This window comes from Typopeltis vanoorti, chromosome 6 (assembly GCF_054136105.1).
Source record: "Typopeltis vanoorti isolate ZY-2024b chromosome 6, IOZ_Tvanoo_1.0, whole genome shotgun sequence".
NCBI classification, from domain to species: Eukaryota; Metazoa; Arthropoda; class Arachnida; order Uropygi; family Thelyphonidae; genus Typopeltis; species Typopeltis vanoorti.
Genome location: NC_143554.1, coordinates 119441818 through 119453950, shown reverse-complemented (window position 1 = coordinate 119453950; position 12133 = coordinate 119441818). Strand labels below are relative to the sequence as shown.

Here is a 12133-nt window from a genome sequence, read left to right as displayed (position 1 = left end):
ACGTTCTTTCTAGTTACTGAGAAAATACATCTCAGGAATTGAGGTGTTTATAAGTATGGCGAAGTGTGTGTGTGTGTGTGTGTGTGTGTGTGTGTGTGTGTGTGTGTGTGTGTGTGTGTGTGTGTGTGTGTGTGTGTGTGTGTGTGTGTGTGTGTGTGTGTGTGTGTGTGTGTGTGTGTGTCGTAGGGAGTGGGTTACACCAAAAGTTATTCAAAAAAAGCAGTACTTTGTTCGAATGAAGTTAAATAGAAAAAGATCATTGTCGTAAAATGTTGAAGATAACTTGAATTACTGTTGAAGCTTTGACACCAGGTGAGAGAAATCTGCAACACGTTGAAATGCATATTGGGTGACAGTGCTCCATTTATTCGTTAGTAAAATATGAAAAATCTGCCAAAATTTAGTAATAATAGGACGTCTTTACATTTCATTTCATAATGCGAGATGTATGCATTGTGAGAATTTTACATCTCTGCCTGCGCGTTTTATTGAGGATAATGACACCGTCTTGGAAAAATCTGGGTCAGCATCCTACAGTAACATTTTAGTTTATTAGAAGAAGACGAAATTATATATTTGGTTTAATCCTTTATCCAAGTCTAAGCAAACAAGTTTGCGCCTGAAGTATCTTAAGGACTGGGGCAACTCGTGGCAAAGGTAATATAACTTCTCATCACTTGCCTTAGTATCCCAGCAAAGCACATCTCCGCAAGGAGATGTGCTTTGATTAATGCTATGCATTAAGGGAAGGGTCACTACCCAGATCGGTTTAGAACTTTATTGATGTCTGCTCAGTGGGAGCAGATCATCAATTACTTCCACCTTGATATCACCACCCAGCGGTGGTGATATCAAGGTGGAAGTAATGGTGAAGTCATATTTCCATATACCAGTTGCCAAAAGGTGTCACACCTTTTTATTAAAATTCTATGGATTAGAGATAAGTTTAAGGAAGTTTTTTCACTTGGCTATAATACCAATTATATATTTGGATTAATCCTTTATCCAAGTGCAAGCAAACAAAGTTTGCGCCTGAAGTATTTTCAGGACTGGCATCGTTTGGCAACTGGTACATGGAAATATGACTTCTCCATTACTTCCACCTTGGTATCACCACCTCTGGGTCTGGCTCCCACTGGTGAGACCTCAATAAAGATCGAAACCGGTCTGAATAGTGACCATTTCCTTAATGCATAGCATTATATATGCCCGCAAGGAGATGTGCTTTGCATTATGGGATACTAAGGAAAGTGATGTGAACTTAGTCCACCTTTGCCACGAGTTGCCCCAGTCCTGAATATACTTCAGGCACAAACTTTGTTTGCTTACACTTGGATAAAGGATTAAACCAAATATGTAATTTGCAGCATAGCCAAGTGAAATAACTTCCATCAACTTATGTCTAATCCGGAGAAGACGAAGCATCTAAAGTAAGTTTTTATTATTCTTCTTTCCTACAAAAAAAAAAAAAAAAAAAAAAAACTGTATTAAAATATGTATTAATCACATACATGAAAAGCTAATTCTCAACACCCTTAATAGTTCTGCAAATAATTCAACCATATCATAATTCCAAAGGAAGAACATATAGTAATCGATTTTTTAAAATTTAGTTTTTGTGAGTGATTCCCACCAAAAAGTTTTAAACCAGAAATACGTTAGTGCCATGGTAAAGTGAGGTATTTTTAAAATATTTATTTGTTATATAATCCAAAACACTCAACCCTATAGACTAAGCTTGGAACTTTTTTAAATCGGTTCAAGCCCCCAATAAACAGATGAGAAATCAACAAAGGTCGAAACCGGTTGAAAAATAATCAAGGGAAATTACCAACCGAAAAAATTCATCTCCAAACGAAAGCCAGCTATTATTAAGCATCAACTACTAGCCTTTAGGAATTCTGGGAGATTTTTCGCCCTTCCAGTTATTCGTACATAGTCACTCTACGCCAAAAATTCTTAGTGTTGCTTTAAATCACCTCATTAAAGGTTCCTTTAATTGTTTATTAGCATAGTATCTGATGCATTGCAAACAACAAAGGTTTACTTTACGATCAGACCATCACTGTTGTTGTAGCAACAACACCAGTGAAAACATGCAAATGAGAAGGTGCGCTTGACACATTTTCCAGGAAGCTTATAAATATTAATTTCCCAGCTATTCTGTTTATTATTAATGAGTTGCTGAGTTGAAACATCTTGTTTAAATGGAAGGATGTTCGTTGGTTGTAAACAAACAAAAAATACGAATATGACTTTGATAACAAAACACTTCACAGAGGATAACACTTTTACTAATACAATAGTGTTTCCATCCATTCCCTGAATAATTCGTAAAGCTCAGAGTGTCTTGAACAAATTGCAACATTCTGTCGCTCTGATAACGACCGAAGGTTAGATGGATGGCGTGTGTAGCGTGTCACACTATTGTACTAGCTTTCGCAGGTGAGCCGACGTTTCCATTAAACCGTGCTTTCACAGACGAAAAAATAAGAGAAAGAAGGAGATAAAAATAGTGTTCAACGTTCTTCTATCAAGAGGGCAAACGCATGGGCGATTTTAGTATTTCTACCGCTATACTAAATGATTATGACATCAGTTTTATTGTGACGTTACTGAAACACAAATAGAATACGCTTGGAAAAAACAATCCCTACATGAAAGATAAAGTAAACTAAAATAATCCGGAAATTAAAAACAAATCACCAAAGAATTCCAGGATGAAAACTAGGATGATTTTAAGATTTAAAAAAAAAAAACTTTGAGTAAAAAATTTAAAATTAATATACAGATTTTGAATTAAAAATCTAAGAAAAAAAGTATAACTAAGAACTATTATATTACAAAAAATAAATAAATACCAAAAAAAAAAAAAACTCTGATTACAATGTAAATATCCAAGATCAAAATTATTTAAACATTACTAATAAGCAACAAGTTATTTTTTTTTATTGTTTCATTTTATTTTATTGATAAAATAAATTATTTTATTTATAACTTATTTAATAAATATATTTTATTTTATTGATAAAAGTCATGATAATAATAAAGGCTTAACAGTACGTTGTTATCGTCACGCGTTTATAATAACGACACTTGTCAATTAGTAGATCATCGAATAAGATTCTATTTTCTCTTATCACGTGAACGGAAAAAAAACAAGGAAATTTAAACAAGAATACTGTAACAGAATACTAAAACGAAAATTCACTTTATCACTTTTAAATAAAATCTATATATAAAAGAACTTTCATAAAACAATCAAGGAAAAACTGATATATATATATATATATATATATATATTGTGTCATAGGAAAGCTTAATAAATATCCGTTATTATTTTATAGGTAATTAGTAAAATAACACTGAACTTTGAAACTAAATACTTTAGAAAATGACTGAAAATGTACGCGAATACAAAGGTTTGATGTTACGTAGCTGCATTTGCGCATGCGTTTTGCCACATTCGAAACCTTTTGTTTCAAAGGCTAAGATTATTTATCATTATTATTTCGTGACACCTCCAAGAAGTCTGAAGAATCAAGGAGGGAGGACACCTAATCTATAGCTCTCTCTCCACCACTACAACGAACTCTAGTACCATCCGTCTATATCAACGCCATCTACTGCCCACCACCACTACAAGTATTTTTTTGTTCGTAAATTGGGTATGTTGGGATGGGTCTATTTGTCTGTATGCGGGATGAAAAACCCGAGTTTCCTTGAAAAAAAAACCCTGCTACCCCCGTATGAGATCAGCTAACTATCTAACTAAACATTAATACATGTTTATTATATTTCTTTTTTAAACCAATTGTATAATTAAGTAGTATTATAGTACCTATTTTATTAAACACATGCACAGAGATTAAAAAAGAAATATCATTATGAATTTGGGATATAATATTATATATTATATCCCAAATTGTTTCTTTGCCGAATAAGAAACGCAAAGAGTTTCATGCCGAATATAGAAACTATATAAAGTTCGGCGATTCCAAGCGTAAGCAAAACCTGGATACAGCAGCACCTGACCCTTGAAGGTAGGGAAAGCTGAGGCAACTCATGTAAAGGGTGGAGCAAGCTCCGATCACTATTCTTGATATTTACCCATAATGTGAACTTAACTCCTAAGAGCTTATTTGTTCAACATTATGAGATGAGGTCACTACCCAGACCGGTTTCGACCCTTTTTTGAAGTCTCATCAGTGAGTAGGTAGACCTAGTTAATACCAAGTTTGTAGCGAACAGAACTTACATCGCTTCTATGAGAATTGCCAAGAGGTAAGTTCTGTTCGCTACAAACTTGGTATTAACTAGGTCTACCTACTCACTGATGAGACTTCAAAAAAGGGTCGAAACCGGTCTGGGTAGTGACCTCATCTCATAATGTTGAACAAATAAAGCTCTTAGGAGTTAAGTTCACATTATGGGTAAATATCAAGAATAGTGATCGGAGCTTGCTCCACCCTTTACATGAGTTGCCTCAGCTTTCCCTACCTTCAAGGGTCAGGTGCTGCTCTATCCAGGTTTTTCTTACGCTTGGAATCGCCGAACTTTATATAGTTTCTATATTCGGCATGGAACTCTTTGAGTTTCTTATTCGGCTAAGAAACAATTTGGGATATAATATCCCTTAACTTAAATAAGTTCATGTCGCCGAATTGAAGCCTTTGGCTCTTCATTATTATTAATAATATTATGATGAATAATTTAGGATATTTTACTTGAATTTTAACAAAAACATGTGGTAAATATCTTATTAAGTAGATGAAAATTTAAATATCTCACAAAATTTGTTCTGTCAAATCATTAATATTCGACCTTTTCTGAAACTTCAAAAACAGCAACAGCAAATCCAAATATAACTGCATTCATCTCTTTAAATAACGTGGTAGGGTTTTTTTTTGTTAGATGGGCGAAGCAAGAATGCTTTCCTTATTCCCCGTTATCTATAGAGGACAATGCCAGGATCAGAGCTCATAGCTCAAGGTTATTGAGCTATGAGCTCTGATCATGGCAGGAGGGTAACAGCAATAGCCGAGCCCCAGTTAGAACTTCATTGGTTACAGCATTGTCATCTATTACCCTCCGTGGGTACCCATTTTAGTCGCTCGTATGACATGAATCGGCTGCAGTGGAGCTGGTATGTAAGTAAAGCCCTTTCTAAAAATTAAGACGATCCCGGACGACTCCTCACGAGTGGCCGAAAGATCGTCCAAATCAGCGTTGGTTCCACTCAGTAACGGAGGTCCACACCACTCAGCAGAACCTCTCATATTCCAGAGAAAAGCATCCACCGACAACACACACAGGTCCCTCACGTGCCACGTCGGAGAACACCCTCCCCCTGAGACTCAAAATGCTCTATCAGGGCAAACCTCCAGAAATTTAAGCCCCCTCACCAGGAGCAAAATTCCGAAAGGAACCTAAGAGAGCGAAACTCACGAAACTCTGCGTCCCATTTTAGTCGCCTCTTACGGCATGCATGGACTATAGCGATTTTTAAGTAAAGCCATCTCTAAAAATTAAGACGGTCCCCCGGACCATTCCCTACGAGTGACCGAAAGACCGTCCAAATCAGCGTGGGTTCCACTCAGTGACGGGGGGGCCCCACCACTGAGCCGAATCGCTCATATTCCAGGGTAAAGCACCCACCGACAAGGCCCCTCACCGGCCACGCAGGAGAACACCCTCCCCCAGAGACTCAAAGTGCTCTCTCGGGGCAAATCCCAGAAATCTAAGCCCCCCCCCCTCACCTGGAGTAAAATTCCGGAAGGAACCTAAGAGAGCGAAACTCTACGTCTCCCATTTTAGTTCCCTCTTACGACATGCATTGGCTACAGTAGTGATTTTTAAGTAAAACCTGTTTAAAAATTAGAATGGTCCCTACACCAATCCATAGTGGCCGAAAGATCGTCCAACTCAGCGTTGGCTCACTCTACCACCGAGCAGAGTCGCTCATATTCCAGGGAAAGGCGTCCACCGACAAGGCTCCACACGGGTCACGCCGGAAAACACCCTCCCCAGAGATTCAAATTGCTCTCTCGTGGCAAGCTCCCCCGAAATGTAATCCCCCCCCTCACCGGGAGCAAAATTCGGGAAGAAACCTGAGAGAGCAAAACTCTCTGCGTCCATTTTAGTCACCTCTTACGACATGCATGGGTTACAGCGGAGATTTTAAAGTAAAGCCAGGTTTAAAAATTAGAACGATCCCTAGACCACTCTAGTAGCCGAAAGATCGTCCAACTCAGAGTTGACAGGCTTACCTTCCACCGAGCAGAGCCGCTCATATTACAGGGAAGGGCGTCCACCGACAAAGCCCCACAGAAAAACAATCTCCCCGGAGACTCAAAATGATCTCTCAGGGCAACCCCCCCCCTCCCCCTCACCGGGGGCAAAATTCCGGAAGAAACCTGAGAGAGCGAAACTCTGCGTCCTTTTTTAGTCGCCTCTTACGACATTCATGGGTTACAGCGGCGCTATTCTTATCCCGGCCACCACACGCGGAACACATAACGTGGTAGCTGTTATGAACAGAAATCTTTAATTTTCTTATATGTATTTTTAAAAAAGATGTTGTTACAAAATTATTCTTTTCGATTAGAAATATGTATGATATCTTATTTTTAAAAGAAGTATCATATTTACTTTTTTATTTGAATAATGAATTCTAAAATTATCAGTTAAAATATAAATCTGTAGATGTGTTCGTAGATAATTAATTAATAACATAATTGGATACATTTTCACATAATTATGGAAATCCACTTTACAGATTATAACATTTAGTTTGAATATATCTCAAATGACTCGCTACGAGCACCCGAGATTTATAAATATCCATTAGTTTATTAGAACCGCATTTATTATTCATGCAGAATCAGTAAACCTATCCAGAAAGCAACAGCTGCACTAAATGAAGTGCTACGCAGCTTCATTTACAAATTAAATTTACGTCAAATACTCTTTAAACACAATTTATGGGCCTCAGCTGATTCTCATGAACTGTAGGCAACCTGATATCGATGTTTTGAAGTGCACCGTGATTATAGGTTGGCGTATTAATTAATTAATAACTAGTTGAGAAAGAGGAACAGAGCCTGAAATCTGTTTGTTACTATATGACCAGGGGAGGCTGTCAGGCCAGTGAAACTTTTATCTAAAGGACTAATAAAAGGCGAATATACGGACGCTTGGGCAGTGCTTGTGTCTTTTAAGTAGTTCAAGCTAAGATAACTTCGATGTCGAGAATTGTATTCTCATAAGCGCTCTGGTCAATATTTTGAAACTTCTTAAGTTTGTACATACATTTGGAATTACATAAATTAAAAATATGCACTATTTCTATGTAATTTACTTCCCCGAATTGAAGCCATATGGTCTCACTCCGGTGGTGAAAATCATCTCCTACCTAAACGCGTCCACAAACTGACACACGCAATACGTTGATACTGATTTTAAGCATGGTTTATTCAACCCTTTTCTTCCAGGAACCACTGGTAAGCTTTAGTTTCAAGGAATAATTCGATTCTCCCTCCCTCTCAAGTTGTGATATCTAGGTTTCCTGTTTTCCACGCATACTGAATGAGCGGATTGATTAATTGCTGTTACTGAATACAGATTAGCCATCCTCTTTGATAAATTACCGGAATGGTCACATTTTATAGCAACTTACGGTCATTAGTTCTTGTCAGCAAATTATTTACCATAACCTACTCAAATAACAAACTTGCAATGTTGTACTGCACTCACGAAACGCACTTGGACGTGAAAGAAATTAACCTAATAGGCAATAGCTTTATCCTCGACTTTATGGGCAGAATCATACCGATATCACTTTAACGTCTAATTATGGATTACTAATGACTTATCTCATTATTTTGTTAAATAACATAGAGGACATTTACATATATTTTACATAATATAATATTTTGTTAAATAACATAGATGACATTTATATATATATATTTATTTTACATAATACACATGTTATATGTTAGTTTAGCATTTTACTAATTACAAGGGGAAATCTATACTACTATCATAAGTTAATCTTAATCATTTAATTATTATGGTGTAGCATATTTTATTTAAAAACTACCATTTTTCTTAAAATATTTCTTATATTCTCTATTGTTTCTAATAAATATTTTAGTATTATTTAGTGTTTTATAGAAAGTTTTATTTTTTACAGAACAAACAATGTAGTGACTGGGAAATAGTAACACTATTCAGTAATCGCCTCTGATTAAATGACTGAACCATTTCATTCTACAATTGTTGATGCATTCCACGGTAAATTTGAATAAATGGACCAATGAGAAGCAAGAGGGTGCAATGAATAATTTTGTATAGATTAGGATAGTAATTTCTTTTTTGCTTCCATGAGAATCACCACAGAACAAAGACTATCCAACATACCAATCAGGATCCAGTTCTCTCAACCAGTGACCTCTCCAGATACTCCACTCATGGAAGGAGTAAGCCAGATGCTGGAGGAAAATAAGAGTTTTGTCCAGTTACCCAATAACACCAATCCAGTGAGGATTTATCCTGACGGCGCGGTATGGAACGCCGAATTAATACAACGAGTGGTAACTTTGGCCGTTATCATGGTGGCAACATTAATAGGAAACACAATCATCATATTAGTCCTTTCACGTTCTCGGTATAGAAAGAGATCTTCCAGAGTAAATATCTTTATCTTTAATTTGGCTATTGGTGATCTCGCTGTATGTCTCATTACGATGAGTTCGGAGTTTTTGTTCGAGGTAGGTGTTAAAATTTTTGAAAATAAGCACTTTTTAATACAATTATACTATTACCTTTTCTAAATACATTTTCTGATTATAAGATACTCAGATAATGCTTAAGAACTAGGTCATAAATGATACATCACCATCAATCTCAAATAATTGTTGCCTTTTCTCTTTTTTTGCTAATTTCATCCAAACTAGGATGAGTTAAATCCCATAGTTAAAAGTATATGGACTTTATACTTCAAACTTCAGTATAAACTGTAAACGTGCATTCGTGGCTGGTTTGTACTAATGTGGGATAATAAATCGGAGTTACTAGACCCGAAATCCCACACTTTTGAACCTTCAAAATCCCTTTTAATAAAGTTTCTGGCGTCATCGATAGGATACAACCTTAGCTCTTTGACAAACGTACCAACGTCTGTGCAGCTAACTGCGGAGACTCCAAGTCATTATAATGGCAATTATGGTAATTTCATATATCTTAGAATCTTTATAGAAGTCACTTTGTTTCAAGCCATCGAAATAATAGGACAGTACATACTTGTCTATATTCGTGAAGCAAAATAGGCATTTTGCACTATATCGTATCGGGTATATAAGGTCACCCAAATATTTCGACATTAAAAGCAAGCTGTAATTAATTTATAACATATAAAATAATAAAATAAAATAATGAAACAAATAATAAAATAATAAAATGAAAGTAATAAAATTAAATGAATTAAATATAGTACAATAAAATGAATACAACAAATACACACAATAAAATAAAATAAATAATACTTATTATAAATTGAATAACATAAACCCTTGACTTGGGTTCCTGCGGATGATCTTAGACGCCCCATGGTTCGTCAGAAACACGCAGATCCACAGAGAAACCGGAACCCCTGACATCCGTTCTCTCCTTCATGACCATGCGGAAAAGTTCTTCAGCAAGGCACATTCTCATCCCAATCCACTAATCAGACAAGCTTCCAGTTATAGTGAACATGACTATCAAAAACACAAAAGACCCAAGGCAATCCTGCTTTCAGCAGAACAGAGCTAACTCCACAATTCACAAAGTGCGAGCATAAGTCTCACAACCTCCCCCATCAAGCTTCTCCACGCAGATAAAGGGGAAAATAAAAAGCATTTTATGCTTCACCCAGCAAGCCAGTAACGTTGTTGTTGATTTAGGTTGGAAAGTCCTTTTTAGGACTTCCAGCGGTAGCTGATGGCAATGTTGTAGCCAATGAAGTTTTAACTGCGGCTCGGCTGTTGCTGTTACCCCCTGGGGCGCAGAGATTCGAGAGTTTGAGTTCGCTCTCTTAAGGCTTAAGAGAGAGTCTCCAGGGAAGTGTTCTCCGGCACGGCCTGCTGAGGGGCTTTGTCGGTGAATGCTTTTCTTCGGAATATGAGCAGTTCTGCTCGGTGGTGGTGGTGAGTGGAAGGCCATCACTGAGTGGAGCCAACTCTGATATGGACGGTCTTTCGGCCACTATTGAGTGGTCTAGTAATCGTCCGAATTTTTAGAGATTGGCTTTACTTACGTATCACCAATGAAGTTTTAACTGAGGCTCGGCTATTGCCGTTACCCAGCCATGACTAGAGCTTTTAGCTCAATAACACCCCATCCACACAGATTTTATCCCGTCATCTGAATGAAGAAAGAGTCAAGGACTCAGTCCATCGCCCAGTTCTTTTTAGAACCTTGTTCTGGTTAAATCTAGAGAGAATGTAGTTTCAATGTTGCTAAATACACCTTTCACGTACCTAATGCTTAATGTAAATACAGTAATACCCCGACTTACGTGAATCCGGAGTTACGCGGTTTCTTATATGTACGTATTCCTGTCCCGCTTCACGCCTCACCACTAGTCGTATCTTTCCGGAGCCGGCCGCATTCACCAGTGTCGCACTGACGTGTTTCGCGCGGTCTCCATTCATACACGATTTTTATAGTCTACAAACCTTGCAATTGTTTAATGTTATTTTCTTGATAAAAAATTTTTTACATAAAAAATAATAATGTCGTCCAAAAGAAGCAAGTCAGATTCTTCTACAGCTAGCAAGAAAAGAAAAACATTGACTTTGGAAACAAAACCCAACATTATTAAGGATTTTGAAGGCGGAATGAAAATTTGTGAGCTAGCAAAGAAGTTCGATCTACAGGAATCCACAGTAAGAACAATCATAAAGTTAAAGGAAGAATTCTCGCTGCTATGAAAAATGTCCCGTCATTGATTTCAAACATAATTCGTAAACGTCATGGGATTATTGGTGAGATGGAAACGATGGAGCATCGTTTCCATCTCACCAATAATAAAAAATTATTTTATTATTGATGCGAAACGGGAATGTTGCCAGAAACTGATCAAGTTGCTGAGGCAATAGAAGTTGTCAACCTTGCAAGGCAATTAGATTTAGAAGTCGACAGTGAAGATGTCAGCCAGCTGTTAGACGCACATAACAAGGAGCTTACAATCGACGAGCTCATAGAGATGCAAAGCGCTACTGAAGAGACCGACGCCTCAGATCCAGTTTTACCAGAAAAGCACATGACTATTGCGAAATTAACAGGTCTCAGCTTAATTAAGAATGGTTTACAGATTTTGGAGGACATAGATTCTAACGAGGAACGAATTGTAGCCACAAGGCAAGGAATAAAAAAATCATTAGCTTGCTATGAAGAAATTTTGTGTGACAAGAAAAAGACATTATGCCGTCAGACGAATCTATTAGATTTTATGAAACCATTGAAATCGAAATAACTTTCTTTTTTTTATGTACGAAAAACTACAATTATGATTATATTTCTTAAAAAATATAGGTGTTTTTGTAAACCTTTGGTCCCAATTGTATGTTTGTATATATAAATTACATGCAAAATTATACCCCGAGTTACGCGAATTCGACTTACGCGCTTTTTGTTGGTCCCCCCCCACCGCGTAACTTCGGGGTTTTACTGTATTAATAACATCTGCTCTTATTATATTATGGTTTCAATACTAAGCTGTTGTTAATAATTATTATTCAGAGTACAACTATAATTGTACTCTGATTTCAATAACTTACGTTGATTCAGAAAATATTTTTTTCATTTTTATTTTTTTTCTGTACATTGTATTACTACTTTTATTATTTTTTTTTTTACATTTTTATTCTTATTTTGGGGTAATACTTCTTTATTACAGGCTCTAGATAGTAAAGCTTCTTTTTTTAGATCTCTTGGATTTTCCCGCAGGTACGTTCTAAGTAAAACTTACCTGTGGGAGTTTTCGAAAGCTAATTACGCACTTGAATGACGAAGTAATATCACAATGTCGGTCTTCTGCTTTGAATTAGGCTACGGAATAACTGCGCGCGGTGTCACATGACTACCT

General features: G+C 36.8%; 1 protein-coding gene across 1 annotated transcript in view; it reads left to right on the top strand.

Annotated features, from left to right (window-relative positions):
- The window catches only part of LOC150105873 (neuropeptide S receptor-like), an 81689-nt gene that overhangs the window by 45247 nt on the left and 24309 nt on the right, over positions 1-12133 (top strand). The window contains exon 2 of the mRNA XM_090393639.1: positions 8198-8774. Coding sequence (XP_090249765.1) covers positions 8388-8774 — 387 coding nt within the window. The 5' untranslated portion in view covers positions 8198-8387. The remainder of the gene's footprint in view (positions 1-8197; positions 8775-12133) is intronic.